The following is a 25,948-nucleotide window of genomic DNA, read 5'->3' as shown; positions in this document are numbered from 1 at the left end:
GTTACAACCATAAGTGCTATGTTTGGAGAGGGGCCAACAAGACCAATAGTGAAAAGTATACCATCCCTACCTTGAAGAATGGTGGTGGCTCACTGATGTTTTGGGGGTGAGAGCACTTAAGGCATGGGGAATCTCGTGAAAATTGATGACAAGATAAATGAAGCATGTTATCAGAAGACACTGGCAGACAACGCACTTGGACTTTCTAAGCACAAGGCCATGTTGACCGTTCAGTGGTTATAGCAGAATAATGTGAAGGTTCTGGAGTGGCCATCACAGTCTCCTGACCTTAATATCATCAATCCACTCTGGGGAGATCTCAAATGTGCGGTTCATGCAAGATGACCAAAGAATTTGCATGACCTGGAGGCATTTTGCCAAGACAAATGGGCAGCTATACCACCTGCAAGAATTAGGGGCCTCATAGACAACTATTACAAAAGACTGCACGCTGTCATTGATGCTAAAGGAGGCAATACACAGTATTTATAACTAAGGGTATGCAGATTTTTGAACAGGGGTGATTTAATGTTTTGTATGGTTGTGCCATTCTGTTATAACCTACTGTTGAATATGAATCCATAAAGAATAAAAGAAATGTGTTTTGCCTGCTCACTCATGTTTTCTTTAAACATGGTACATATATTACCAATTCTCCAAGGGTATGCAAACTTTTGAGCACAACTGTACATGCTCATTACATATATACTATATATGAATTAAATGTATGTGTGTATAATACATATATACATGTATATTTATATATCTGTAAACATTTTAGGCATAAATATATATAGATATATCACTAATGCACACATTGATATGCATGCATAAATATGTATATATGTATTGCAGTCAGAATCATATAATTTACAACTTCTACCTGTACATTGTATTAGAAGGATTGCCTGCAAAATTTATATATTGTATACATCTATTAATAAGAAAAACCTATTCATTAATAATAATAACAAAGTATTTAACCAGGAAAGGTACATTCAGATTACTCATCCTGGGGATGTTACCTTAGCCTTACATCAAGGGATTGTTACTATTACCCAATTTAATGGTACTCAGTTTATCTGCATCGGAAGGATGAAGGGCTGAGTCAACACTGCCGGGATTTGAACCTTTCTTTCACCTGTCAATCAACTCTTTGACATAGACTCCTGTGCTGAAGAATTGAGTTACAGAAAAAGCAGGAGAGACATCGAGCTCTCCAAGCATAACAAACAAAGCGCATGAGCTGTGGTTGCTTCTGAGAAAAGATAGCATTATCAGTCACCTATAGTATTGTTCAAAGTTTGGTTAGTGCATATGATTGAATAAGGGAGTATTACAACCGGGGTGATCCACGGAGGGAGGGAAAACCACAAATTTAATTGCAAAATGAAAGCCAAAAGGCTGATATGGAGAGTTTCTCCACCTCTGCATTAGTCACAGCTTGGCTGTTTTAACCTGAATTTTTAACGTCAGTTTTCATTCCATCACAATTCACTATTTAGTGAATAAATCCTTTGGGTTAAAATTGGCCTGAGCATGAAGTCAGACTCCTGGCTCTGTATTGTAAATACAAGGAAAACCTCCAAGGTATTTAAAGAGAGAACAATGGCCCCAAATCAGTGTCTATTAATAGCGATTTGTACATTTAGATGTGTTTGCACGTTCAGAGCATTGTTGCAGATGTTGCTACAAAGACAACACACTGTATATACATTCAGAGTAACTACGTATGTTCCTTTACTTCAGCCAAATGTACTATTCTTACACAATAGGATTTTTGAGAGACCTCATTAGGATACTTAATCACCCCCCATATTTTTTTTTTTTTATTTTTTTTTTTTTATAATTCCTCAGAACAGTTTAAATTAATATAAAATGTTACATCATGTTAACGGGAACAGAATCCAGTGAGGATACAGAATTTCTTCTAATGCGTCTTATATTGGCTAGTTACTAAACAGTGAGGTGCAGCATGTTGACTATGAATTTTTCCCGTTTTACTTTTTGGTTTCAATTTTGCAGCTCCATTGCTAATTCTTTCAATATTAAGTAAGCCCCAAACATTTTTATTTGGATATATCTTATAAAAGAACAATTATTATTTTATTATTTATATAGCGCCATCAGATTCCGTAGCGCTGTACAATGGGTGGACTAACAGACATTTAATTGTAACCAGACAAGTTGGACACACAGGAACAGAGGGGTGGGGGCCCTGCTCAATGAGCTTACATTCTAGAAGGAGTGGGGTATAGTGACACAAAGGGTAAAAGTAAGGGTACGAAGTAGGTTGTTAGAAAAGTATTCATTGAGGGCTTAGTAGGTAATTATTGACAGTTGCAGGAGAGGAGTCATGGGGTGTGGGGGATAAAACCCTGCTAACAGTTTAATTGATATGCTTTCTTGAAGAAGTTTTCAATGATTTTTTGAATGAGTGGAGACTGGGTGAAATTCTTACGGAGAAAGGGAGTTCCACAGAAGAGGTGCAGCCCTGGAGAAATCTTGGAGGCAAGCATTAGAGGTGGGCGTACGGACAGAGGATATACGTAGGTCTTTTGGGCCTCGGCGGGACATACTTGTGTATTAGGGAGGTCAGGTAGGTTGGAGCAGCATTATGTAAGGACTTGTAAGCAAGCACCAGAATTTTAATTTGAGCCATATCTAACTGGAACCAATGCGGAAGAAAAATGAGCCTCGCCGCCGCATTCATTATAGATTGCAACGGTGCAATCTGGGAACACGTAAGACCACTGAGAAGAGTATTGCAGTAGCCCAGGCGAGAGAGAACTAGAGCATGGACCAGCTCCTTAGCTGCATCCGGGGTTAAATAGGGGCGGAACAATCCTCCCAAATTGGCTTCAATGCAATTTCCAGGTCAATTACCGTATTTTTCTGTGTATAAGACACCCCCACGTATAAGACGACCCCTATTTTTTGAGCCCAAAGTTAAGAAATGACTATTTTAAACAACAAATAGAACAACTTTGATATTTTAGAGGTGACTTTACACACTTCTGATTCTCATGCCTTCCCTGTGCGACGATACTCTGTGAAGGTAATGGCTCTATAGTGCATGCTGGAAGACTACAGCTCCCACAATACAGCAGGTGGTGTGAGGGCATGCTGGGACATCACTATAGTATTCCCTCTGCTCCCTGATCCCCATTTCCTCCCCCATAAATATAAATCAGAAAGCAAGACCTACCTGAGGTGTATGGTGTGTCATGTCTCTGGAGCTACATTAATAAGTGCTGATGTCTGCTGCAGCTCCCACGCATATAGGGACATCTTCCTCCTTGCCACAGCATTCAGAAGTGGATCTGCGTGAGGGAGGCCAGGTATGCGTGTGGGCCATGGCACACTAAAATTCGGCAGGCGCCATCTTAACTCAGGCCCCTCGCACAAGTGTTTTTAATTTTTTAACCCCTGCAGTGACATTTTGTGTATAAGTGTACAGTGCTACAGAATTTGCTGGCGCTATATAAATAATAAGACGACCCCCAATTTTAGACTAAAAGTTTTTTAGAAAAAAACATAGACTTATACATGGAAAAATACGGTACCTTTGAGTAGTGCACACGATTGAATATGAGTGTATTCCCACCGAGGTCCTTCAGAGAGGGAGGACACTCCACAAAGCCACTCTGGTAGATCAGAAAAAAGGTCAGGCACACCCTGTATTTTCCTTAAGCAGACAGTATTTATTTAGGAACAGTGTGCAGCAATGTTTCAGCCCTTAAACAAGCCTTTGTCAAGGCTTAACCTATGCATTGTGCTACAATTTACAGTACGTTGTAAAATGAATAAAACAGTTAGACCTCTGTACTGGTTTGTACTACACAATGTGCTTCAGTTGTTCTCCACACGTGTTTAAATCAGTATGACCCGGGATTCAGCAATTTGCTCCCTTCATTCTCCATATTCAGTTGTGTCTCATCAGTTTCAGACTGTATCTGTATTTAGTAGTCTGCAGTCTCTCTGCTGTATCTGACTGAACTAATCAAGCTGTTATTGGCTTTAAAATGTAATATGAGTTGTCAAAACTAGTTTAACTCAGGTAAAAGTTGTTGAAAATTTGTTTTCAATTGAAGATGACATCAAAACTAGAACAAATTTTATTTCAGTGCCAGGAAAAATAAATATCTTAACCTTAATATCTGGACTAACCAAGTACTTTACAGCAATGCTCACCATATCCCAGATGCCCATGGCGACTTGGAATTTTGTCCTGGAGCCTGGGTATTTGGCAGCTTGTTACCCTCTGAGCCAGGTGGCTTGCTGGCTGAGGGAGAGTGGAGGCGGACGGAATGGAGGGGGTAAGGGAGCTGTTGTATTATAAAATTCCCTGGGGTCCAGTGGAGCTGCTGTCATCTTCAAGCTCCTCTTGATCTGCTTCCTCACACACCTTTTAGTGATGCTGGGTGCCGGAACATGATGTCACTCCAGCCTCGGCATCACTAACTGGCACAGAGGGAGCAGAGCAGCAAGAGCTTGAATATGACAGCAGCTCCACTGGACCCCAGGGAAAGGATCCGCTCCAGCTCTCCCAATGGCTCATATTGAATTATAACAATTAATTTGTGAGTGTGTGAGAGAATGTGTCTGTCTGTCAGTGAGTGTGTGTGTGAGTGTGCCTGTCTGTGAGTGTGTGAGTCTTTTAGTGAGTGTGTTTCTGTCAGTGTATGTATGTTTGTCTGTCAGTGAGTGTGTATGTTTAGGTGACCGGCCCCCCTCTGATCGTATGTGAAAGATGTTTTTACTCAACTTTTTCCCCCATGCCATGCCAGTCTAACTGTGGCTGGCCTCGCCACCATGGCTGAGATAATCAACCTATTTTCCATACACATCAGGTCCATCCTCAAAAGTATCCTAGGTGGGGATTGTTCAACCCACGCTGTTGCCATAGAGTGGTTTGTCTGCTCTCAAAATTGTAAGTACATTTCACTTTACTATTACATATTTGCATCTATCGAGGACACTATGGGCCTTCTTTCTATTTAATTGCATATAATCAACTACAACTACCGTCTGAGGGATATCCTACAAGTGGGGAGTTTAAATACCACTGTAAGCTGTTTTACAGAGAGCTGGTTATAGCTCTGAAAAACGTGAGTTGGCAATTTTTAGTTCTATGTTGTCTATAGTCCATAGACTTACAATACTGCACTATTGGTCTCCTATGTTCTGTTTTGTATATGCAGTTGATGTGTGACACCTCTCCGTAGACATCTTGTTCAACATATGAAGACCTTTAAACCTCAAAAGGACATTTTTATCTTTTCCTTGGTACCTTTTTGATTACTTACTACAATATTGTTTTTATTTTGGCGCTACCTGTATCCTTTGTTTTGTTTGAGATAATCAAGCTTGGTGATTTCAGTCAATCCAATGATTTTCCTTAGGAAACCATGCACCAATCAGCATCTCCTCATAGAGGTGCATTAAATCAATGAATCTCTGTGGGGAACATTCAGAACCTCCATGCAGAGCGTTGAGAGGCTGAATGTAGGTGCTGCACACTGTGCAGCCCAGAAATAGGAAGCACCTCTAGTGGCTTCTGCATGAATGCCACTAAAGATGTTTCTAGGCAACAATGTAAACATTGCCTTTTCAGAGAAAAGGCAGTGTTTACTAGGGATCGACCGATATTGATTTTTTAGAGCCGATACCGATACCGATATCCTGTGAACTTTCAGGCCGATAGCCGATATAATTTGCCGATATTCTGTACATTTACCATTTTGGAAAATAAAAAACTATTTCTAAAGGTAAATGCACAAAATATACATGCCACGTGTAGTGGAGGCAGTGTGTTTAGACAGGGGAGCTGTGTATGTGTGTGTAGTGGATGCAGTGTTTGTGCAGTGTGTGTGTAGTGGATGCAGTGTTTGTGCAGTGTGTGTGTAGTGGATGCAGTGTGTGTAGTGGATGCAGTGTGTGTGTAGTGGATGCAGTGTGTGTGTAGTGGATGCAGTGTGTGTGTAGTGGATGCAGTGTGTGTGTAGTGGATGCAGTGTGTGTGTGTAGTGGATGCAGTGTGTATATAATGCAGTGTGTGTTTGTATAATGCAGTGTGTGTTTGTATAGTGTGTGTGTGTTTGTATAGTGTGTGTATATAATGCAGTGTGTGTATATAATGCAGTGTGTGTATATAATGCAGTGTGTGTGTGTATATAATGCAGTGTGTGTATATAATGCAGTGTGTGTATATAATGCAGTGTGTATATAATGCAGTGTGTGTGTTTGTATAGTGTGTGTGTATATAATGCAGTGTGTGTGTGTATATAATGCAGTGTGTGTGTTTGTATAGTGTGTGTGTATAATGCAGTGTGTTTGTGTAGCACCCAGCACTCCCAAGCAACCAAGTCCTGCTGAATCTTCAGAGCAGAGACTGGGCCCCTTAAAACAGCATTAACACCCAGCACTCCCAAGCAACCAAGTCCTGCTGAATCTTCAGAGCAGAGACTGGGCCCCTTAAAACAGCATTAACACCCAGCACTCCCAAGCAACCAAGTCCTGCTGAATCTTCAGAGCAGAGACTGGGCCCCTTAAAACAGCATTAACACCCAGCACTCCCAAGCAACCAAGTCCTGCTGAATCTTCAGAGCAGAGACTGGGCCCCTTAAAACAGCATTAACACCCAGCACTCCCAAGCAACCAAGTCCTGCTGAATCTTCAGAGCAGAGACTGGGCCCCTTAAAACAGCATTAACACCCAGCACTCCCAAGCAACCAAGTCCTGCTGAATCTTCAGAGCAGAGACTGGGCCCCTTAAAACAGCATTAACACCCAGCACTCCCAAGCAACCAAGTCCTGCTGAATCTTCAGAGCAGAGACTGGGCCCCTTAAAACAGCATTAACACCCAGCACTCCCAAGCAACCAAGTCCTGCTGAATCTTCAGAGCAGAGACTGGGCCCCTTAAAACAGCATTAACACCCAGCACTCCCAAGCAACCAAGTCCTGCTGAATCTTCAGAGCAGAGACTGGGCCCCTTAAAACAGCATTAACACCCAGCACTCCCAAGCAACCAAGTCCTGCTGAATCTTCAGAGCAGAGACTGGGCCCCTTAAAACAGCATTAACACCCAGCACTCCCAAGCAACCAAGTCCTGCTGAATCTTCAGAGCAGAGACTGGGCCCCTTAAAACAGCATTAACACCCAGCACTCCCAAGCAACCAAGTCCTGCTGAATCTTCAGAGCAGAGGTATCATCTCTGGAAGATCTACTCAAGAATACCTGTATTCCTGTTTCCTTTAACCCCTTAAGGACCAAACATCTGGAATAAAATGGAATCACGACGTGTCAGACATGTCATGTGTCCTTAAGGGGTTAAACTCTTATTTTAAAATTGTGTTCTATTCCATCTCCCTCCCTATACTATCACTACTTAATTGATACCTATATCTCCCATCCCGATCTTCTGTTCTTGTTTTGCTTAAAGCTGCTGTGATCATGTCATTTTATGTTCATTCTTTAAGACTTTTTGTTAATTGTTTGTTTACCTAGTGTTACTACTCACTGATAATCTTGTAAATTTATGTTCATGGTTTATGACTTTCACCTATCTGATCCTTCCTATCTTTTTATCCCAAATGTTATCTCCTTTTAGTTTTTCATCTCTAATTAATTACCTCAATAGCCCATGTCTCCCCACCCATAATAGTGTGTTTTTCTTTTTTTTTCTAACCTCAGACCTTATATTTCAGACTGGGCCCCTTAAAACAGCATTAACACCCAGCACTCCCAAGCAACCAAGTCCTGCTGAATCTTCAGAGCAGAGACTGGGCCCCTTAAAACAGCATTAACACCCAGCACTCCCAAGCAACCAAGTCCTGCTGAATCTTCAGAGCAGAGACTGGGCCCCTTAAAACAGCATTAACACCCAGCACTCCCAAGCAACCAAGTCCTGCTGAATCTTCAGAGCAGAGACTGGGCCCCTTAAAACAGCATTAACACCCAGCACTCCCAAGCAACCAAGTCCTGCTGAATCTTCAGAGCAGAGACTGGGCCCCTTAAAACAGCATTAACACCCAGCACTCCCAAGCAACCAAGTCCTGCTGAATCTTCAGAGCAGAGGTATCATCTCTGGAAGATTGCCCACCCTACCCTACCCTACCCTACCCTACCCTACCCACACCATGGTCAACAACTTACTTATAGATAGTGCACATCAGCTGGTTTCCTTAACACACCAATCAAGTTACCAAACCTCTCCTCACCTGAATTCATTTAACACACTGCATACTTACACTGGCTTACACACTCATTGATATTTGTGTGTGTTTGTATATATGATCTACATATCTATATAATACACATTTTCTCTAATGTTCTCCCTTCTATTTTTCACTTTAACACTAACTTCTCTCATCACTAAAATATCCCTATCCTTTCACTCACCTGTCCCTAGCAACACCATAATTATTACTTCCACCTTACTCCCCTCCCCTCTCTATTCATCCCATGCACTCTACACATACCTTTCCAGCCTATCTCCACCAACTCCTCCCAAATCCTCTACATACATACCCTCCTACAAAACTTTCAAATCCTACTCCCACCTTCACTTCCTTTCTATCCTTCTGCTCCTAGCTGCTGGTGATGTCTCTCCTAACCCCGGCCCCCTCGCAACAAACTCAGCACATACTAACCCAAGGATCCACACTAATCTCATACCCATCTCATGTTCCTCTAAATCCTCCTTCAATACAGCCCTCTGGAACGCACGCTCTGTTTGCAATATAACTAAATCCACTGCTGTCCATGACTTCTTCATCTCTCGTTCTATAGATTTACTAGCCATAACAGAAACCTGGCTCTCCCCCTCTGACACTGCCACCCCTGCATCTTTGTCCTTCGGTGGTCTCCAACTTACCCACAACCCAAGAAACTCTGAATGTAAAGGTGGTGGTGTTGGGTTTCTCCTCTCACCTCACTGCTCTTTTAAACCTCTTCCCACCCCACCTTCTCTCTCTTTCCCATCATTTGAAATACACTCAATTCGCCTTTTCAAACCCTTCTCTGCTAACATTGCTGTTATTTACCGCCCCCCTGGTTCCCCTCTTCTCTTCCTTGACCACTTTGCTGCCTGGCTACCCTATTTCCTCTCTTCTAACATTCCATCCCTAATTCTCGGGGACTTCAATATTCCTATAAACCCACCTTTGACCTCTGCAGCCACCAAACTACTTTCCATGACTTCCTCCCTCGGGCTATCGCAGTGGGCAGATTCTCCCACCCATGTAGCTGGCAATACCCTTGACCTAATCTTCACTTATGCATGTACAGTATCTAATATCTGCAACACTCCATATCCACTCTCTGATCACCACCTCTTATCATTTGCTCTCACATACCCCCTCACCCAAAAACCTCAGCCTAACCCCCCTCAACTCAGGAGGGACCTTAATTCTCTTGATCTCCAACAGTTGTCAGCTGACATTGATTCACAACTGCTGTCCATCCCTTCCCTCTCCTGTCCTTCACAGGCCATCTCTATATATAACTCTACTCTTACATCTGCCTTGAACACTGCAGCGCCACTCCAAACAAGCACCTCGAGGAGGACCCGCCCCCAACCATGGCATACTAAATCAACGCGCTACCTGCAAAGATGCTCCCGTTGTGCTGAACGCTCCTGGAGGAAGTCTCGTACACAATCAGACTTTCTCCATTATAGATTCATATTGTGTTCATACAGTGCAGCCCTTGCCCTTGCCAAACAGTCCTATTTTTCCACTCTCATTAGTTCATGTTCCCGCAACCCCAGGCGTCTCTTTCACACCTTTAATTCTCTTCTTCGCCCTGCTGTGGCCACCCCCAAAACTAACCTTACTGCTGATAACTTCGCATGTTACTTCACTGACAAGATTGAACAGCTAAGGAAAGAATTCTCCCCTCCTTGCCTTTCTGTTTCTCAACCACACATAGATCATGCCTTTCCTACCCTTCAGACATTCGCCCCAGCTACTGACCAAGAGGTGGCTGCTCTTCTTTGCTCCTCTCGCCCCACCACTTGCCCGCTCGATCCTGTCCCATCTCATCTTATTAGATCTCTCTCCACTTGTCTCGTGCCTTCTCTAACACACATCTTCAACTGCTCGCTCTCCTCTGGCATCGTCCCTGCTGACCTTAAACATGCCACTGTAGTACCTATACTAAAAAAACCATCCCTCGACCCATCCACCCCCTCTAACTACCGTCCCATATCCCTGCTCCCTTTTTCCTCAAAGCTTCTGGAAAGACTTGTCTTTACCCGTGTGTCTCATTTCCTCAATTCCAACTCTCTCCTTGACCCTCTTCAATCTGGCTTCCGCCCTCTCCACTCTACAGAGACTGCCCTTATCAAAGTTACTAACGACCTAATCGCAGCTAAATCCAAAGGCCACTACTCCATACTAATTCTTCTTGACCTCTCAGCGGCCTTTGACACCGTTGATCATGCTCTCCTTCTTCAAACTCTTCAATCGCTTGGTCTCTGTGACTCTGTCCTCTCGTGGTTTTCCTCTTATCTCTCCCAACGCTCATTCAGTGTCTCCTTTTCTAATGATACCTCCTCCCCTTGCCCTGTCTCAGTTGGAGTTCCCCAAGGCTCCGTCCTTGGTCCCCTTCTATTTTCTCTTTATACTGCCTCTCTTGGCAAACTTATTACCTCTTTTGGATTTCACTACCACCTGTACGCTGATGACACCCAGCTATATCTCTCCTCCCCGGACCTCTCCCCTGCCGTCCTGCAACGTGTCACTGCTTGCCTTTCTTCCATCTCTGACTGGATGTCCTCCCGCTTTCTGAAACTCAATCTCTCAAAAACTGAGCTCCTTGTCTTTCCTCCTCCTAATACTGATCCTCCTCTTTCGCTCTCCCTCCAAGTTTGTGGTACCAACATCAGTCCATCCTTGCAAGCGCGCTGTCTTGGTGTCATACTTGACTCTGGTCTCACCTTTGAGCCTCACATCCAGCATGTTGCCAAATCCTGTAGATTCCATCTTAAAAACATAGCCCGCATCCGCCCCTTTCTTGCACCAGATACTACCAAGGAGCTTGTCCATGCTCTAGTAATTTCCCGCATGGATTATTGTAACCCTCTCCTGATTGGTCTCCCCAATAGCCGTACTGCACCCTTACAGTCCGTAATGAATGCTGCTGCTAGATTGATTTTCCTCTCTAGTCGCTTCTCTCACACCTCACCCCTCTGCCAGTCCTTACATTGGCTTCCTGTATGCTATAGGAGTCAATTCAAGGTACTAACTCACACCTATAAAGCACTGAACAACTCTAGCCCCTCTTATATCTCCTCACAGATCCATAGGTATGTCCCTTCTCGGTCTCTCCGTTCTGCCCGTGACCACCTCCTGTCCGTTGTCCGCACTCGTACGGCCAACTCGCGCTTGCAGGACTTCTCGCGGGCGGCTCCCTTCCTATGGAATAGCCTGCCTACCGCCATCAGACTCTCCCCTAGTCTTGCATCTTTTAAGAAGTGCCTTAAAACCCATCTCTTTAGGAAAGCTTATGGCCTCCAAGACTAACCCTTACCTCACATACCTGTCTCTTGCCCTCTCCTAAAGGGCAGCCCACCTTATTTGATTGTAAATTCCTGTCCTAATGTGTTTTACACCCCACCTCCTATAGAATGTAAGCTCGTTTGAGCAGGGTCCTCTTCAACCTATTGTTCCTGTAAGTTTATTTGTAATTGTCCTATTTATAGTTAAATCCCCCTCTCATAATATTGTAAAGCGCTACGGAATCTGTTGGCGCTATATAAATGGCAATAATAAATAAATAAATAAAATAGTGTGCATTATATATACACACTGCATTATATATGCACACACACTACACAAACACACTGAATTATAAACACAGTGTGTTTGTGTAGTGTATGTGTATAATAATAGTGTGTGTGTGAGGGGGCATTTTTTATTAAAACATTTTTTTTAAATTTTTATATTAAATTATTTATTTATTTTTTATATATTGAATTATTATCATTTATTTGTTGTTGTCCCCCCTCCCTGCTTGTTGCCTTGCCAGGGAGGGGGGATATGTTAATCCCTGGTGGTCCAGTGGCATTGGCTTAGCTGGGGGAGGGGAGGGAAGTGGGGTGGGCAGCAAGCGTTTACTCACCTCCGTGCAGCTCCTCCAGCTCCCCAGTGTAAATCTCGCGAGACCCGCGGCCGTCAGAGCTGGCCGCGGGTCTCGCGAGATTTACACTGGGGAGCTGGAGGAGCTGCTGGGAGGTGAGTAAACGCTTGCTGCCCGCCCCCCCAGGACCGCCGGACTTGTAATGAGCCCGGCGGTCCTGGGAGGTATTATCGGCAATATCGGTATCTATATTGGCCGATACCGATATTGCCGAAAATGCAGAATATCGGCCGATTATATCGGTAAAACCGATAATCGGTCGATCCCTAGTGTTTACATTGAAAAGTCTGCAGTGACAGGCTAGAGTAACCAGAATTACTACATGAAGCTGTATATTGTCCCTTTAAGAATTGTATGTTTGTTGCATGGCTCCTAACTTTTCTATCTGGCTTCTAGATTCAAAGCAAATTTGCCAAGCCCTGCTCTAAAGTGTATAATTAACTTGTGAAACAGATTTCTACACATGTGATACATATGAGAATTCACATGTGTGATTTTATCAACGTAATATGTTTTTTACTCCAAAGGCAAGAAGAAATGGCCATTGGGTGTTTAATGGAAGATCCATCACATTACATTTTGTCGCTTGACTTCAGCTTTTCATAATGCTAAGTTGCAAGTTGCTAAAATTATGTCATTACAGCCAGACGTTTCTCATCTCAATACTCTTGAAAAACATTGATTTATCTTTGGAATTCTGATATTGTTCAATATACCCAGTGCCATTACAGTTATACACATTTTCTGAAACTGAAACCTTTAATATAGGATTATTTATACCAGCCGAACCCGGCATTGAATCTTTTGTTATTATGATAGCTGACGGTTGTGGTTGCTTTACAGATTTCGCTCTGGTTCCTAGACCATTGAAAACTAGTTGTTTAGAGGTTTACTCTATCCATAGATGAAAGAGTTAAAATCATATTAACTTTCCTTACAATAAAAATCATAAACTGGGCCAGGTTTACTAGGCTGGAGTAGCTGGATCATAAGTGTTGGTTTCCGGAGTACCATGGGAAATGGGTCTGTTCACCTCCGAGAAACGGATGTTTCAAGTCATTTTCCACCTCTTTGTGCGGGGAACATATAGTCTAAGGGTGACATCATCCCTGTGTGATTTATTTGCGACTAGAGGGATGTGTAACACATACGTTTGTGAAAGAGTTAAACAAGTCTTCTTAGTAGTCTCTTGTGGATTTTTTTTTTCTCCCTTCCTGCCATCCCTTCCCGTCTTAAAGAAAAAAACGGATGTTCTAAAGCCCAGCCAGGACATCCTTAACTTAAAAGCAATTAGGCAGTCTGAAAAAAATATTAGTGCTTTGCAAACTCTGTTTCTATTCCATTGGTTACATTGCTTCCATCCTCCCGTAGATATGAAATCAGTTGATGATATGCATCGTGTGGTTGGCCTTTTCCTTACAAAATACTTATGTGAATATCTCAAGTTTTTCCACTGTGAGGACACACTTACAGTATGATACCCAAGAGTGGACAGGAAGTAGAATCCCAGCTGATGTAGAATTCCAACTCCCATTATACTTTGCCATAATTACATCTTTTAAAGTAACATGGGAGCTTAGGGTCTGCATTATCTCCATTAGATTGTAAGCTGATGGACCGTCTCACTCTGCATTCCATGTCGCCCTGCTTCGCATGTCAGATGTAGGCTGATTTGCTATTGTGCCAGTTTGTCTAATTATGTAGTGTGTACATTCTGTAACCCACACCTGTCATTAATTCACCCATTGTATGCTGTAAGAACATGCTGCTGGTAAATTAAATAGAGCGTTCTTTTTTTTTATGTATTGATTTTGCTATTTATTTCTTGCATATATTATATTAATTTTATTTTGATTAGTTTGTTTAAATAAACCATGGGCTTTTATACATATCCACTCCATGTATGTTGTATAGGCAGTGTGTGAATGTGATCCCACCATCTGTTCGTAGTATGCTTGCATTCTGGAATACACTGTTGAGAAAAGGTTTAGGGTTAGCGGTTTATGGTTGTGGTAGCACTTCAGGGTTAGCAGAGATTTAGAACTGGGGTACATTTACTAGGTTTATCATCATTAGGCATACTCCATATTAAAAAAAAATACCTTCCAATATATTAAACTATCCGGGAAACATCTCACTGCCCCAACAGCAAAAAGTATATAGTTAATTACTGAATCTAAATTCAGTAAAACAAATCTCAAGGTTATATTTCCACTTTATACAATAGTAAAATATAGCGTAATAACAAAAATGATTAGAACTATAATTATTACAAAACATATTAAAAGGAGAAAGATTTTGTATTTCTTTTTTTAGGAAATTGTTCTTTTGGACATCATATTTCCCTTCATACATAAGGAATGAACTTTCATTATTGCTGCTTAGTGATGACATTATTAATGTAGGTGTAGAATTTCTCATGTTGTAAGCCATAACGTGGTGGTACCGTATTGGATTGTTGTTTTAACCATTCAGATGCATAAGTCAGATCATGTTAGATAAACATGTCACAGAATAAAGGCCAACGCATGGTTATGAATAGGTGGTTGCATGAACACTTGGCCCTGTCACATATCATTATCTTTTCCACACTGTTGATTGACTGCGGCAGAATTGCATCAAATTCCAGATCTTTTTAACCTCTTCACATCTACTGAGCTGGTGTGAAATGAAGAGACCAACAGAGTGGGATCAGATTAATCCGTGATCAGTCTGTGTTGTTGTTTTTTTGTCGCTGTGAAAGAACTGTATTTAATGCATTTATTTAAGGACTTCATGTAATGTATCCATGAGTTAGAAAGGCTGTCCCCAGTAGTACACAAGAGTCATACATTATGTGCAGACCAGCTTCATAAGAAGGCCCCACTGGGCTTTGGTACCCTTCATCAGAGATACACATACTGTATGCTAAACAACATTAGATCCTGTTGACTCAGGGTAGAGGGAAGGAGACAGTGGTTAGAGTCCACTTCTAGAGTTGCATAACTAGGACTGTAAGTCTGTAATACTGTCACAGAGATGACCCAGGGTGCGACACTATTGGGTAGGTTTGCAGCATAGTTGAGAATTTTGATAACTATGTCTGATAACTAGACACGTTTTGATCTGGTTTTAGTTCTTTTTGATCTGGTTTTAGTTCTTATGGAAACCCAAGTAGTATATATTAATAATATAGGCAGTACATGTTTGATTGTGTGTGAAAAAAAAAGTACAATGTAACTGCCCTGAAACACTACCTCCGAAGGAAAAGCTGTTCTATGTTCTCAAATATCGACAGAAGATATGGAGAAGGCAAGGTCCAGATGAGTCACAACTGACTTAAAAAAGGAGGTATAACTTGGTCACTGGGACAGAAAAAGGGAAGAAGATTGGTCAGAGCTAACTGGTTAAGCCAGGCCTTGACTGGTCTTTGGGCACACAAGGAAAATATCCGGTTGGATTTCAACTGCCCTGCTTTCACGTGACCTCAGATATGCTTGCCCAGTTCGTGTCCTATCAGCCTGGCTACAAACATATATGCACCCGTTGTGCTTGACTGCTAGTCTTTAAATCAAGCATCATATTACTTTTATTGCCACCACTTAAAGCACTGTTTAGTGCATACACTGACAATATAGAATAAACTGAAATAAAAATCTGCCACCTTTACAAATAACTTACTAGAAAAATCACAATGGTTATTTGTTTTACAATAACCCTTATGCATTATTAAATGGGACCGAGACTCTTTGTTTCCATCTTCTTCCCAAATTAACTAGACAAGGAAAGTTTTTCTTTTAATGCTGTGATACCCTAGTGCAGGGCTTCCCAAACTTTTATGGGCCGAGACCCACTTTTCAAAACGGTAATTTTTCAAGACCCACTTGCTTTTAATGCATGTTTTAAAATGTGAACACCATGGCAATCAGCTTCAGAGGCATACAATTGGCATACCATGGCAAACCGCTTTAGATGCATACAATTGGCAAACTATAGCAATCCGCTTTAGATGCATACAATTGGAACATCATGGCAGATTTAAATACATAAACTTGGCACACCATGGCAATCAGCTTCACAGGCATACAATTGGCACACCATGGCAAACAGTACAATGCATAAAATTGGCACACCATGGCAATCAGCTTTAGATGCATAAAATTGGCATAACATAGCAGTTTTAGAGGCATGATTTTGATATATCATGGCAGTTTTAGAGGCAGAAACTTTACACCACAGAGTGGGGAGGGGAGGCAGAGAAGGGGTTACAGTGGGGGGGGAGGAGGGCAGGCAGAGAAGGGGTTACAGTGGGGGGGAGGGCAGGCAGAGAAGGGGTTACAGTGGGGGGGAGGGCAGGCAGAGAAGGGGTTACAGTGTGGGGGAGGAGGGCAGGCAGAGAAGGGGTTACAGTGGGGGGAGGAGGGCAGGCAGAGAAGGGGTTACAGTGGGGGGAGGAGGGCAGGCAGAGAAGGGGTTACATGGGGGGTAGGCAGAGAAGGGGTTACAGTGGGTGGGAGGGGGCAGGCAGAGAAGGGGTTACATTGGGGGGTAGGTAGAGAAAGGGTTAGAGTGGAGTGGGGGGGCCATTGTTTGGGCTGTGTGCCCTACCTTCTTTAAACATCCCTGGTGGTCCAGTGTCTCCCTGGTGGTCCGGTGGGGTAACTCTTCGGTCTGAGCTCCGCCAGGTGTAATAAAAGTCTTGCGAGCTCCCAGAGTGTCGCCATGGTAACGCTCTGGGTGCTCGCGAGACTTCTATCACACGGTCTGCAGCTCTGCACCCGGCGGAGCTGCAGACCGGAGCTGCTGGGCAGACTGATTGGAGGGACCCTCCTGGTGTCAGTCTGCTTGCCTGACTCCCCAGCAGCCCTGGATGTGTGGGTCAGCGTGACCCACTGGGAATCGCACTGTGACCCACCAGTGGGTCGCGACCCACACTTTGGGAACCGCTGCCCTAATGTGTATGAACGTCATTGTGGTCTGAACACACTTTTATTGGCATTGACATTAGTATGTCCACAGAGCCAGCCATAATATTACATGCCCTGTGATTGGTTAGAGACAGTAGCGACTGGCTCAAGAGGCCCTTGATTAGAACCACTCGGAAAATCAGGATTATCCCATAAGGGAAGAATAGAGGAAGGGGTAGTTTTGAGAAAAAAAAGTGCATCAGTGTGGTGCTAAATTTGAATGGTAGGATGTATAAACAGGTTAGATTCTGTGCATCTCTGCCCTTGTATTGGTCAAAAAGTGGGTAGGGCTGACATATTTCTATGCAATAAATGTCCCCCAGGGCCATCCACAGTTACCCAGTCCACCTCGCACTTTGTGCCATTACTCATAAATATGCTTCGTGATAATACCCAGATTAGACAACGCCAAGCTACCTTTGACTTTTGGTAGGGTTAATTGACAATATGTGATACAAGGGAATTTACCCCTCCACACAATCATTAAATATTGTGTTTTATTGATGACCGTGAAATCAGTATTGTCTATAAAATGCAGAAGTGTCATTTTGACTGTGTTTTCTTTTGTCAATCCAGGATAGACATTTCATATTTCATTTTATTTAAAAGCTGTTTTGGATAAGTTTCCTGGCATCGGCAGATAACCAAATCCTGAGATATTTAAGCTTGGTTGAACACCACTTGTCATTTCAGCAGTGTTGCAGCAACTATAGCAGTAGAAAGATTATGTATATCAGTTTTAGAATAATTACTTTATAATCCAGACAGGGGCCCATCTCTTTCGAATTCGGCAAGTTTGGCTTCTAGGGAAATCGTAGAATCTAATATAACAAAGAGCAGATTGACTTCATAAACAACAACCTTATGGGGATGCTGGCATTTCGGAGGCCCCAGATGGACTCATTTGAACGTTTAACATAAGAACGTTTTCACAGTAAGTGAAAATAAGATCAATGATAAAGGTCTACCCTGTCAGGTCCTGTTCCCACACTGGAAGGGGTCTTTGAGGGCTTCATTAATAGTCTGTGCCGTAAGCCTCCTATAGAGAGCACCAACTCATGTGATAATGCTCCGACCAAAGCCTTTTAAGGTCAGATGCTTGAAATCGCAGTCCACTGTGTCAAATGCTTTTTTTCCATTATCCGTTGCCAGTAGTAGACCTATGGCAGAGTTTGAATGGGCCACATAAATTAATGTTAACACCTGAATAGTATTGTCCTGAACTTCCCTTCCCTAGATACAGCCATGTTGGTCTGTATGAATTAGATTGTGTAGGAATGGTGACAATCTAGTATCAAGCATTTTGGGCAGTATCTTAAGGTTCCATTCAAGGCCTTCAGGAAGTGCAGACGCAACTCCCAACTTATAAGTCTTATAATACAGTAATGGGAGGCTATCAGGACCCAGCGATTTACCGGTTTGGGATGTCTTAAGGGCACGCGTAAGCTCTTCTATAAAAACCTCACCTGCTAACTTGGCAACTTTGTAATGATAGTCGTGTGCAGATAACCCCTATTTTTTTTTAAATAAGAGAGGCACAGTCGAATTCAGAATCAGTACTGTGCTGGTTATAAAGGTGTTTTATATTTTTGATTGCATTTAAAAAGCCACAATATGTGTATGAAATGGGGCAGCATGTATGCACCAAAACCAAATTATGCTGTAGTGGTTTTGGTGCTTAGAATGTAGTACTTGTTAAGGAAGGAAACATATTGAGACAGCAGGCAAAGAACCACCACTAACTGACGGTTATTTACGAAAGAGAAAATTGATGGGAATTCAAAGTGAATTCAAAGTAAATTTCAAATTGAAAGTCAGAGTAGCTCATTTGGAAGTATAGCAAATTTGACCATTTTTTCCATTTCCGTTATTTTATTCTTTAATTTTAAATTCATTTTATATTTACTTTATATTCCTGGCAATTCTCACTTTTGTGAATAACCCTGTGAAAAGTGCACTAAAAGAATGGTACCAGACACTTTCAAATAGGATGATCAGAATACACAGAGAATCGCTTAAACAAAATTAGAGACAAATTCCATACGGGTATAGTGAGCGAGCACGCAATTACATACAGAGTAGAAAAGTGTAACATTTAATTTATTACTGTGTTTTTATTTTCAATATCACAATGAAATTAATTGGATGTTATGTTATTATGTTGTCATCCACATATTTTATTGTGAAAACTGATAATTTCTCTCAGGATTTGACATTGTGTTAGAGTTAGAGGATGGATTTATGCTGCAACATTCATGTGGATGTTCACACATTTAATTAAAAAATCACATTCTCACTCACTCATCAAATCATAGAGTGGGAAAGTAATTAAGCCATCTAAGGACTGTTTTTCATGTGTTATGCTAACCCAGCGTAAATATATAAAGGAAACAAGGAAAATGGTATTACGATAGATTTTTGATAGATTCATCATGTGATGTCAAGATTTTATGTGCGCAGTAAGTTATAGATCAACTTTAAAGAGCCTACGTACTTTTCTTTTAGCCTTTACTTTGTTCAAAGACCCTGAGATTAAAAAAAACACAAACGCAATTGAATTTGGGCACCGTAAGAACCTTTGAATTAAAGTAAAGAATATGGTGATTACATCATCCTGAGCCCATTCTCATATTTGTGAATGGCTTATGGCGACTGAGATTTATAAAACTTCTCAAGACAGCTTACCGGCACTGTCATTTAGCAAGCCAGGAACACTTAAATCTGGGTTGCCAATGTCAATTTCAGTTTTATAATGCATTGCACCCAGACCTTTTTATTGAGACAAAGTGCTCTGGGTGATTTTAGTGGTCCTTATTTGGTAGACTAACCATTTAATTATTCCGCACATGCATAGAATCTTTCTGCACAACTATAAAGTCTTGGTTTCTGTTTTATTGGCGTTTCAGAGAACCAACATAACAAATTAGGCATGTGAGGCAGTGTCTACATTACATTGATATTAACTTATTCTACAGAGCTCTAATGCCTTGTTTCCACTGAGCGGAACGTTTCGGGTCGGTACAGTTTGGAAGGTTTAGAATGGTCCAGCCTATTCAGGTAAGCGTTTCCACTGCAAGTCAGACCTTCAGGGGCCATGCAGGGTTTAGAAAAAATGCCTAGCGTGTTATTTGTCGTGAGCCAATCAATGGATTGTATAATGTGATGCTAGTAGCTCCGCCCTAACCATACCGTACCATTTCCTATGACCCTACATCTGAACAAGGGACCATGAATGGTGCGGTACGGTTCGGTTGTATGGGCCACTCAAAATAGCGTACCGTACCGAACCGACCCGAACCAATCCGCTCAGTGGAAACAAGGCATTAGTCACCCTGATATTATTTATTTATTACTGGCATTTATGAAGCGCCAACAAATTCCTCAGCACTTGATATAAACTGTATTAGTGTCATATTGATAAATTACCGCTAACTTACAAAGCTCAGTGGAACATTGAGATTATTCACATTTTACAGTTTTGTTAGTGGATATTAGAACTTCACAGACAGTTCAGCATGCCTGTGCCTTCTTGCTTATCTTGTTTCCCATTCTTACGCCTGTCTACAAATGTGTGATAAAGAATTTTGTTGAACCCTGCCTCTGCACATATCTAATTTGTTGTGCTGTCGAGCAAGAAAGCCAGGGAACCCTATTGTTGAATTATTTGAAGTTTCTTGCTATACAAAATTAATTATGTATGTGTTGTTTCCACTTTTCAACAATTTGTAAGGATTGTTATATTACTTTGCTGCTGTTTCATGGAATTTTATTATAATAATAATGCTTTATTTGAGCTTTTGCTAGCTGAACACATAGTAACACTCCCGTCTAGCCTAGACATGTCAGAATTTGCACATGTGCGGGGCTGCCCTGTTCTTCAACATTACTAATGAAGTGATTACACAGGGAAACAACCAGGTTAACAGATTGGAGAGTGCATTAAAAAAAGTTTGTTTCATGTTCACATAAAAAGTTTGGGTGATAAATAGCATGAGCTGATCTTCTTCAGTTTGATACAATCCTAATCTGAGGAATGATGAAGGCATTTTATACATAAACAGAACGAGTTCAGTCAACAAGCATGACATTTTCCTGCATAATAATTTGTTTAACTGCCCACTTTATAAACACGTCTCTAAGTTTGCAAGCTCGTTTGAGCAGGGTCCTCATCAACCTATTTTTCTTACATTTTGTAATTGTCTCATTTATTTTCAAAATTACCCCTTTATCATATGGCAAAGCACTGCGGATTAAGTTGACGCTATACAAATGCTAATAATGATGATAATAATAATAATTTAGAAAACTCCTAGTTGGTATCTTTGTTATGTCTGCTGTAAGCAATAAGTATATTGGATTTGTAGATTGCTTTTGTTAACTATTCATCTGCAATGTAATTTTTGAGAAGAATATAATATATCAAATTAAACTGCACTGTGCACTTTTAAAATTATGTTTATTTTGACTATAGTTATTAATTTTCTATGTCAATTTATATGTTCTTTATTTTTTTTCAGCTATCTTTAATCATAAATCATTTCCACTCGATGTAGATGTGATGTGGTGAGAGGCAGAGATGAAAGAAATTGAAGTGGTTAATGGTAATTTAAACAGCCACTCTGATGTCATCCTCAATGGATATATGAACAAGAGCTTCCAAGCTTGTCCCAAGGAGGGGAACGTGGACAACATGGCAATTTGTGAGTTTGATCAGCTCCCATTGGATGATACAGGGATCCACTATGAGAAAAAAGGAAAAGGGGCTCGGATATGGAGCTTTGTGAGTAGGAGAAGAGCTAACTCGACCCGTAACAAGAGGCCACAGTCTATGATCCTCACCTCTGAAATGAATGAGCCTAAGCCAAAGCTTTCTTTCATGGACAAAGTAAGATCTTTTAAGAGATTAAGGTCTTCCACCTTTTCCAAAGGCTCAGTACTTCGGAATTCTAAGGCAAAAGTCCAGAGCCTGCCCACAGAGGACACGGAAGTTAGTATTCCTAGTGCCTTGTTCAGAACAAGGAAGTACACAGATGGGCAAAGACCATATAGACATTCCTATGCAGGATATATTGATGACTTGGACTCGTCCTTTGAAGATGTTGAATTAAATATTTGCATTGCTGAATGTGACCCAAATGAGAACAGGTGGTTGAGGGATATTGGTGTTGGGAATGGGAATTCAGAATTCATAGACAGCCAAAGCATGAACAGCCATCGGAGACATGCTAATACAAAAAGTTCTACAATAGCTGAAGGAGAAATCCAAAGGAGAGGACTTAAAATTCCACCAGAACATCGAAGGGGTAAGAGTTCATATATGTGGAGTTACATCAGAGGAATTTCAGTAGCCAACAAAGATAGTCCAAAAACAATTGACAGACTCCAAGGAAATACTTTTCAAAATGTAGAAAAAACAGAGGAAAATTCCAATTCTTCTTTTACTGTTTTGGATAGAAGGTTGGAAGACGATGCAGAATTATCAAAAATGCCTGGCAATGCCAGCAGTTCCAAATCAAAAAACCTTGGTGGGGTTTTCAGGTTTTTTAGTACTGTGGCAGAAGCAGCAAGGAAGTGGCGAGGCTCCTCCAGGTCTTCTACATCTGAGGACCAGATCTCCCAGTCAACACCTCGAACTCCCAGGCTACATATGTCCTCAAAAAAGGAGCCTTTAGTTATAGAAAATGAGAATGCCTTGAATTTCCCTTCTGAACATCTCCAGTCCCCCGATTCAGGTATCTGGGAAAACCATGCCCAGGAAAATCCAACTGTGCAGGACATCTCACCTGATCCATCATACCATATAAAAGCTTGTGTTGAAGAATGCAGGGTTATAGAAACCATTGCACATACATCGTCTTTGGACAATGATTGTTGCAATGGAGACTTTCCCCAACAGTCTTTTCATACTGTTTCCACATTAGTGAACTGTGAGCAACATTATAGAGCAGATATCCAGACCACCGAATTGCGCTTGGAATCTTGCTGTGACTCTTCTCTAACTAACACAGAATATGAATCCAAACAGGATAGTATTTTTGAAGCCGAACCTGACAATACAATCAATGCCGAGCCACAAGTTCTGGAGAGACAGGATGATGAAGTGTTTGAATACAGTGATTCTGCAGCGGATTCTCGTTTTAGTCTGTCGATCACGGCTTCATCCTGTGATGAGGTAAACTGCTCAAAGTTTATAATTTAAAATTGTGACACCAGACAGTCAGATAATTCCATATAATTTACATTTTCTTTGTTCCTTTAAGGTATGCCCAGCATGAAGTTCTAAAATATAATTCAGCCAATCTATCTTTTGAACCCATTCAGGGTGATTACAGACAATAATACAGTTCGGTGTAAACTAAATATAGAAATTTTAAATTCCATACATTCATTATAAAATAGGTAGCAAAACCAAGAAATGAAAAAAAATACTGCCTGTTAAACATAGTGGAGAACGTATAATTCCCAATAGTGTCACATGAGAAGTTTGGTGTTAAATCATAATTATTTCAGGTCGGTATTCCCATCGAGGAAAGCTACGGTGGATAAAATATATAGCTATAGTTATATCATCCTGTTTACTCATGTGTCACAAACACATGCCATTCATATGAAACCATGATAAAATTTAAAAAAAAGAATATAATAGATTTTCAAAAATATATATTTGTACGCTTGGCTCAGAAAAAAGTTCCATTCTAAAAGCGGTTCCTTTCCTAAAACATAACTACACTGAACCCATTGTCTGCTCTTATAAACTATAAAACCCAGCTGGGAATACAAAGACTTGATTTCCTCATCAAAAAAGCATGTTTATCCACAATGCTTTTGTTTTAGTGGCCTTATCAAACTTAGAAAATATCCAGAAACAGGTCTTTTAATATGCAAATATGCTTCCTCACACTAAAACATGGGTTGTCTTAATTTGCTCAGTATTTTGAGATTGGTTAAATGAATACAAAATAATGTTATGTTGATATGCTATATTCATAAATGTGAATAAAAGTCTCTAATAGTCAGTGCTGTGGATCAGCACACTTGTCATCAAATGTCACTTAAATTAAGACTCCATGAGTACAACTCTTCCTGTGTTTCCTGTTCCGGAACTGAGAACTGGATGCTCTTGCAAGGACTGATGGCTGGTGGACCCAGGCCCGTCGCTAACAGACAGGCAAAACAAGCAATTGCTTGGGGCCCCGAGCTGGCCCGGGGCCCCAAGCACAGCCGGTGCTTGTTTTGCTTCCTTTAAGGCTGCAGCCGCCTGAGCGCTCTATAGAGAGCCTCAGGCGGCTGCAGCACTCCTGGTTACCTCCCGAGTTCCTCCTCTGCTGAGTGCTGACTGCTGCTCTGTAGCGTGGCCGAGCTCTCCTCCTCTACCTCCTGCCCGTCACTCAGTCCGGCCGGGTACCGCGCGGTACAGGAACAGGGGATTCAGTTTCCTGTTCCCGGCCGGACTGACATGAAGTGTACACTGAGTGCACACTTCCTTTTAGTCCGGCCGCGGCCGGGAACAGGAAACTGTCTGAATCTCCTGACCTGTACCACGCGGTACCCGGCCGGACTGAGTGACAGCCAGGAGTCAGGACTGGAGGTAGAGAGCGAGGAGCTCGGCCACGCTACAGGGTCCAGGGAAGGAGTCGGAGGACTGAATTACCTAAGGTAGGGTAGGGAGTAAAAAAAAAAAAAAACAGGGAGGGGGAGAGTAAGTAGGACACAGGGAGGGGGAGGGGGAAGTAAGAAGGACACGGGGAGGGGGGACTAAGAAGGACATGGGGTAGTGGAATAAGAAGGGAGGGGGAGTAAGAAGCACACGGGGAGGGGAATAAGAAGGACACAGGGAGGGGAGGGGGAGTAAGAAGGACAGGGGAAGGGGGGAGTAAGAAGGACAGGGGAAGGGGGAGTAAGAAGGACATGGGGTGGGGGAATAAGAAGGACACAGGGAGGGGAGGGGGGACTAAGAAGGACATGGGGTAGACAGTGGATAAGAAGGGAGGGGGGAGTAAGAAGCACACGGGGAGGGGAATAAGAAGGACACAGGGAGGGGGAGGGGGAGTACGAAGGACAGGGGAAGGGGGGAATAAGAAGGACACAGGGAGGAGGAGGGGGAGTAAGAAGGACAAAGGGAGGGGGGAGTAAGAAGGACAGGGGAAGGTGGGAGTAAGAAGGAAATGGGGGAGGGGAATAAGAAGGACACAGGGAGGAGGAGGGGGGAGTAAGAAGGACAAAGGGAGGGGGGAGGAGATGAGGAGAACACAGGGAAGGGGGGTGAGGAGAACACAGAGAGGGGGCAGGTGCAGAGCTCTTTGGGACGAAAGAGAGTGCACTTTTTTAATGTATATTGGATTGTATGGTACAGTGGTATTTTTTGCAAATGTTCATTTGTTGAAAATGTTCAAATTTCATGCACATTAAAGGACCACTCTAGGCACCCAGACCACTTCAGCTTAATGAGGTGGTCTGGGTGCCAGGTCCCTCTAGGATTAACCCTTTTTGTTATAAACATAGCAGTTTCAGAGAAACTGCTATGTTTATACTGAGGGTTAATCCAGCCTCCAAAACCTCTAGTGGCTGTCTCATTGACAGCCGCTAGAGGCGCTTGCGTGCTTCTCACTGTGAAAATCACAGTGAGAGCACGCAAGCGTCCATAGGAAAGCATTGTAAATGCTTTCCTATGCGACCGGCTGAATGCGAGCGCGGCTCCTGCCGCGCATGCGCATTCAGCCGATGACGTCGCAAGGAAGAAGGAGAGGAGGAGTAGAGCTCCCCGCCCGGCGCTGGAGAGAGAGGTAAGTTTAACCCCTTCCTCCCCCCAGAGCCCGGCGGGAGTGGGTCCCTGAGGGTGGGGGCACCCTCAGGGCACT

The 25,948-nt window shown here is 42.3% G+C and overlaps 1 protein-coding gene across 1 annotated transcript in view; it reads left to right on the top strand.

Annotated features, from left to right (window-relative positions):
* ARHGEF9 (Cdc42 guanine nucleotide exchange factor 9) overlaps positions 1-25,948 on the top strand; it is a 347,057-nt gene that overhangs the window by 41,351 nt on the left and 279,758 nt on the right. The window contains exon 2 of the mRNA XM_063432082.1: positions 21,608-23,262. Within this exon, the coding sequence (XP_063288152.1) occupies positions 21,667-23,262 (1,596 nt within the window). The 5' untranslated portion in view covers positions 21,608-21,666. The remainder of the gene's footprint in view (positions 1-21,607; positions 23,263-25,948) is intronic.

The sequence above is a fragment of the Pelobates fuscus genome, chromosome 9, assembly GCF_036172605.1.
Source record: "Pelobates fuscus isolate aPelFus1 chromosome 9, aPelFus1.pri, whole genome shotgun sequence".
Taxonomy (NCBI): Eukaryota; Metazoa; Chordata; class Amphibia; order Anura; family Pelobatidae; genus Pelobates; species Pelobates fuscus.
This window is presented reverse-complemented; position numbering and strand designations above follow the sequence as displayed.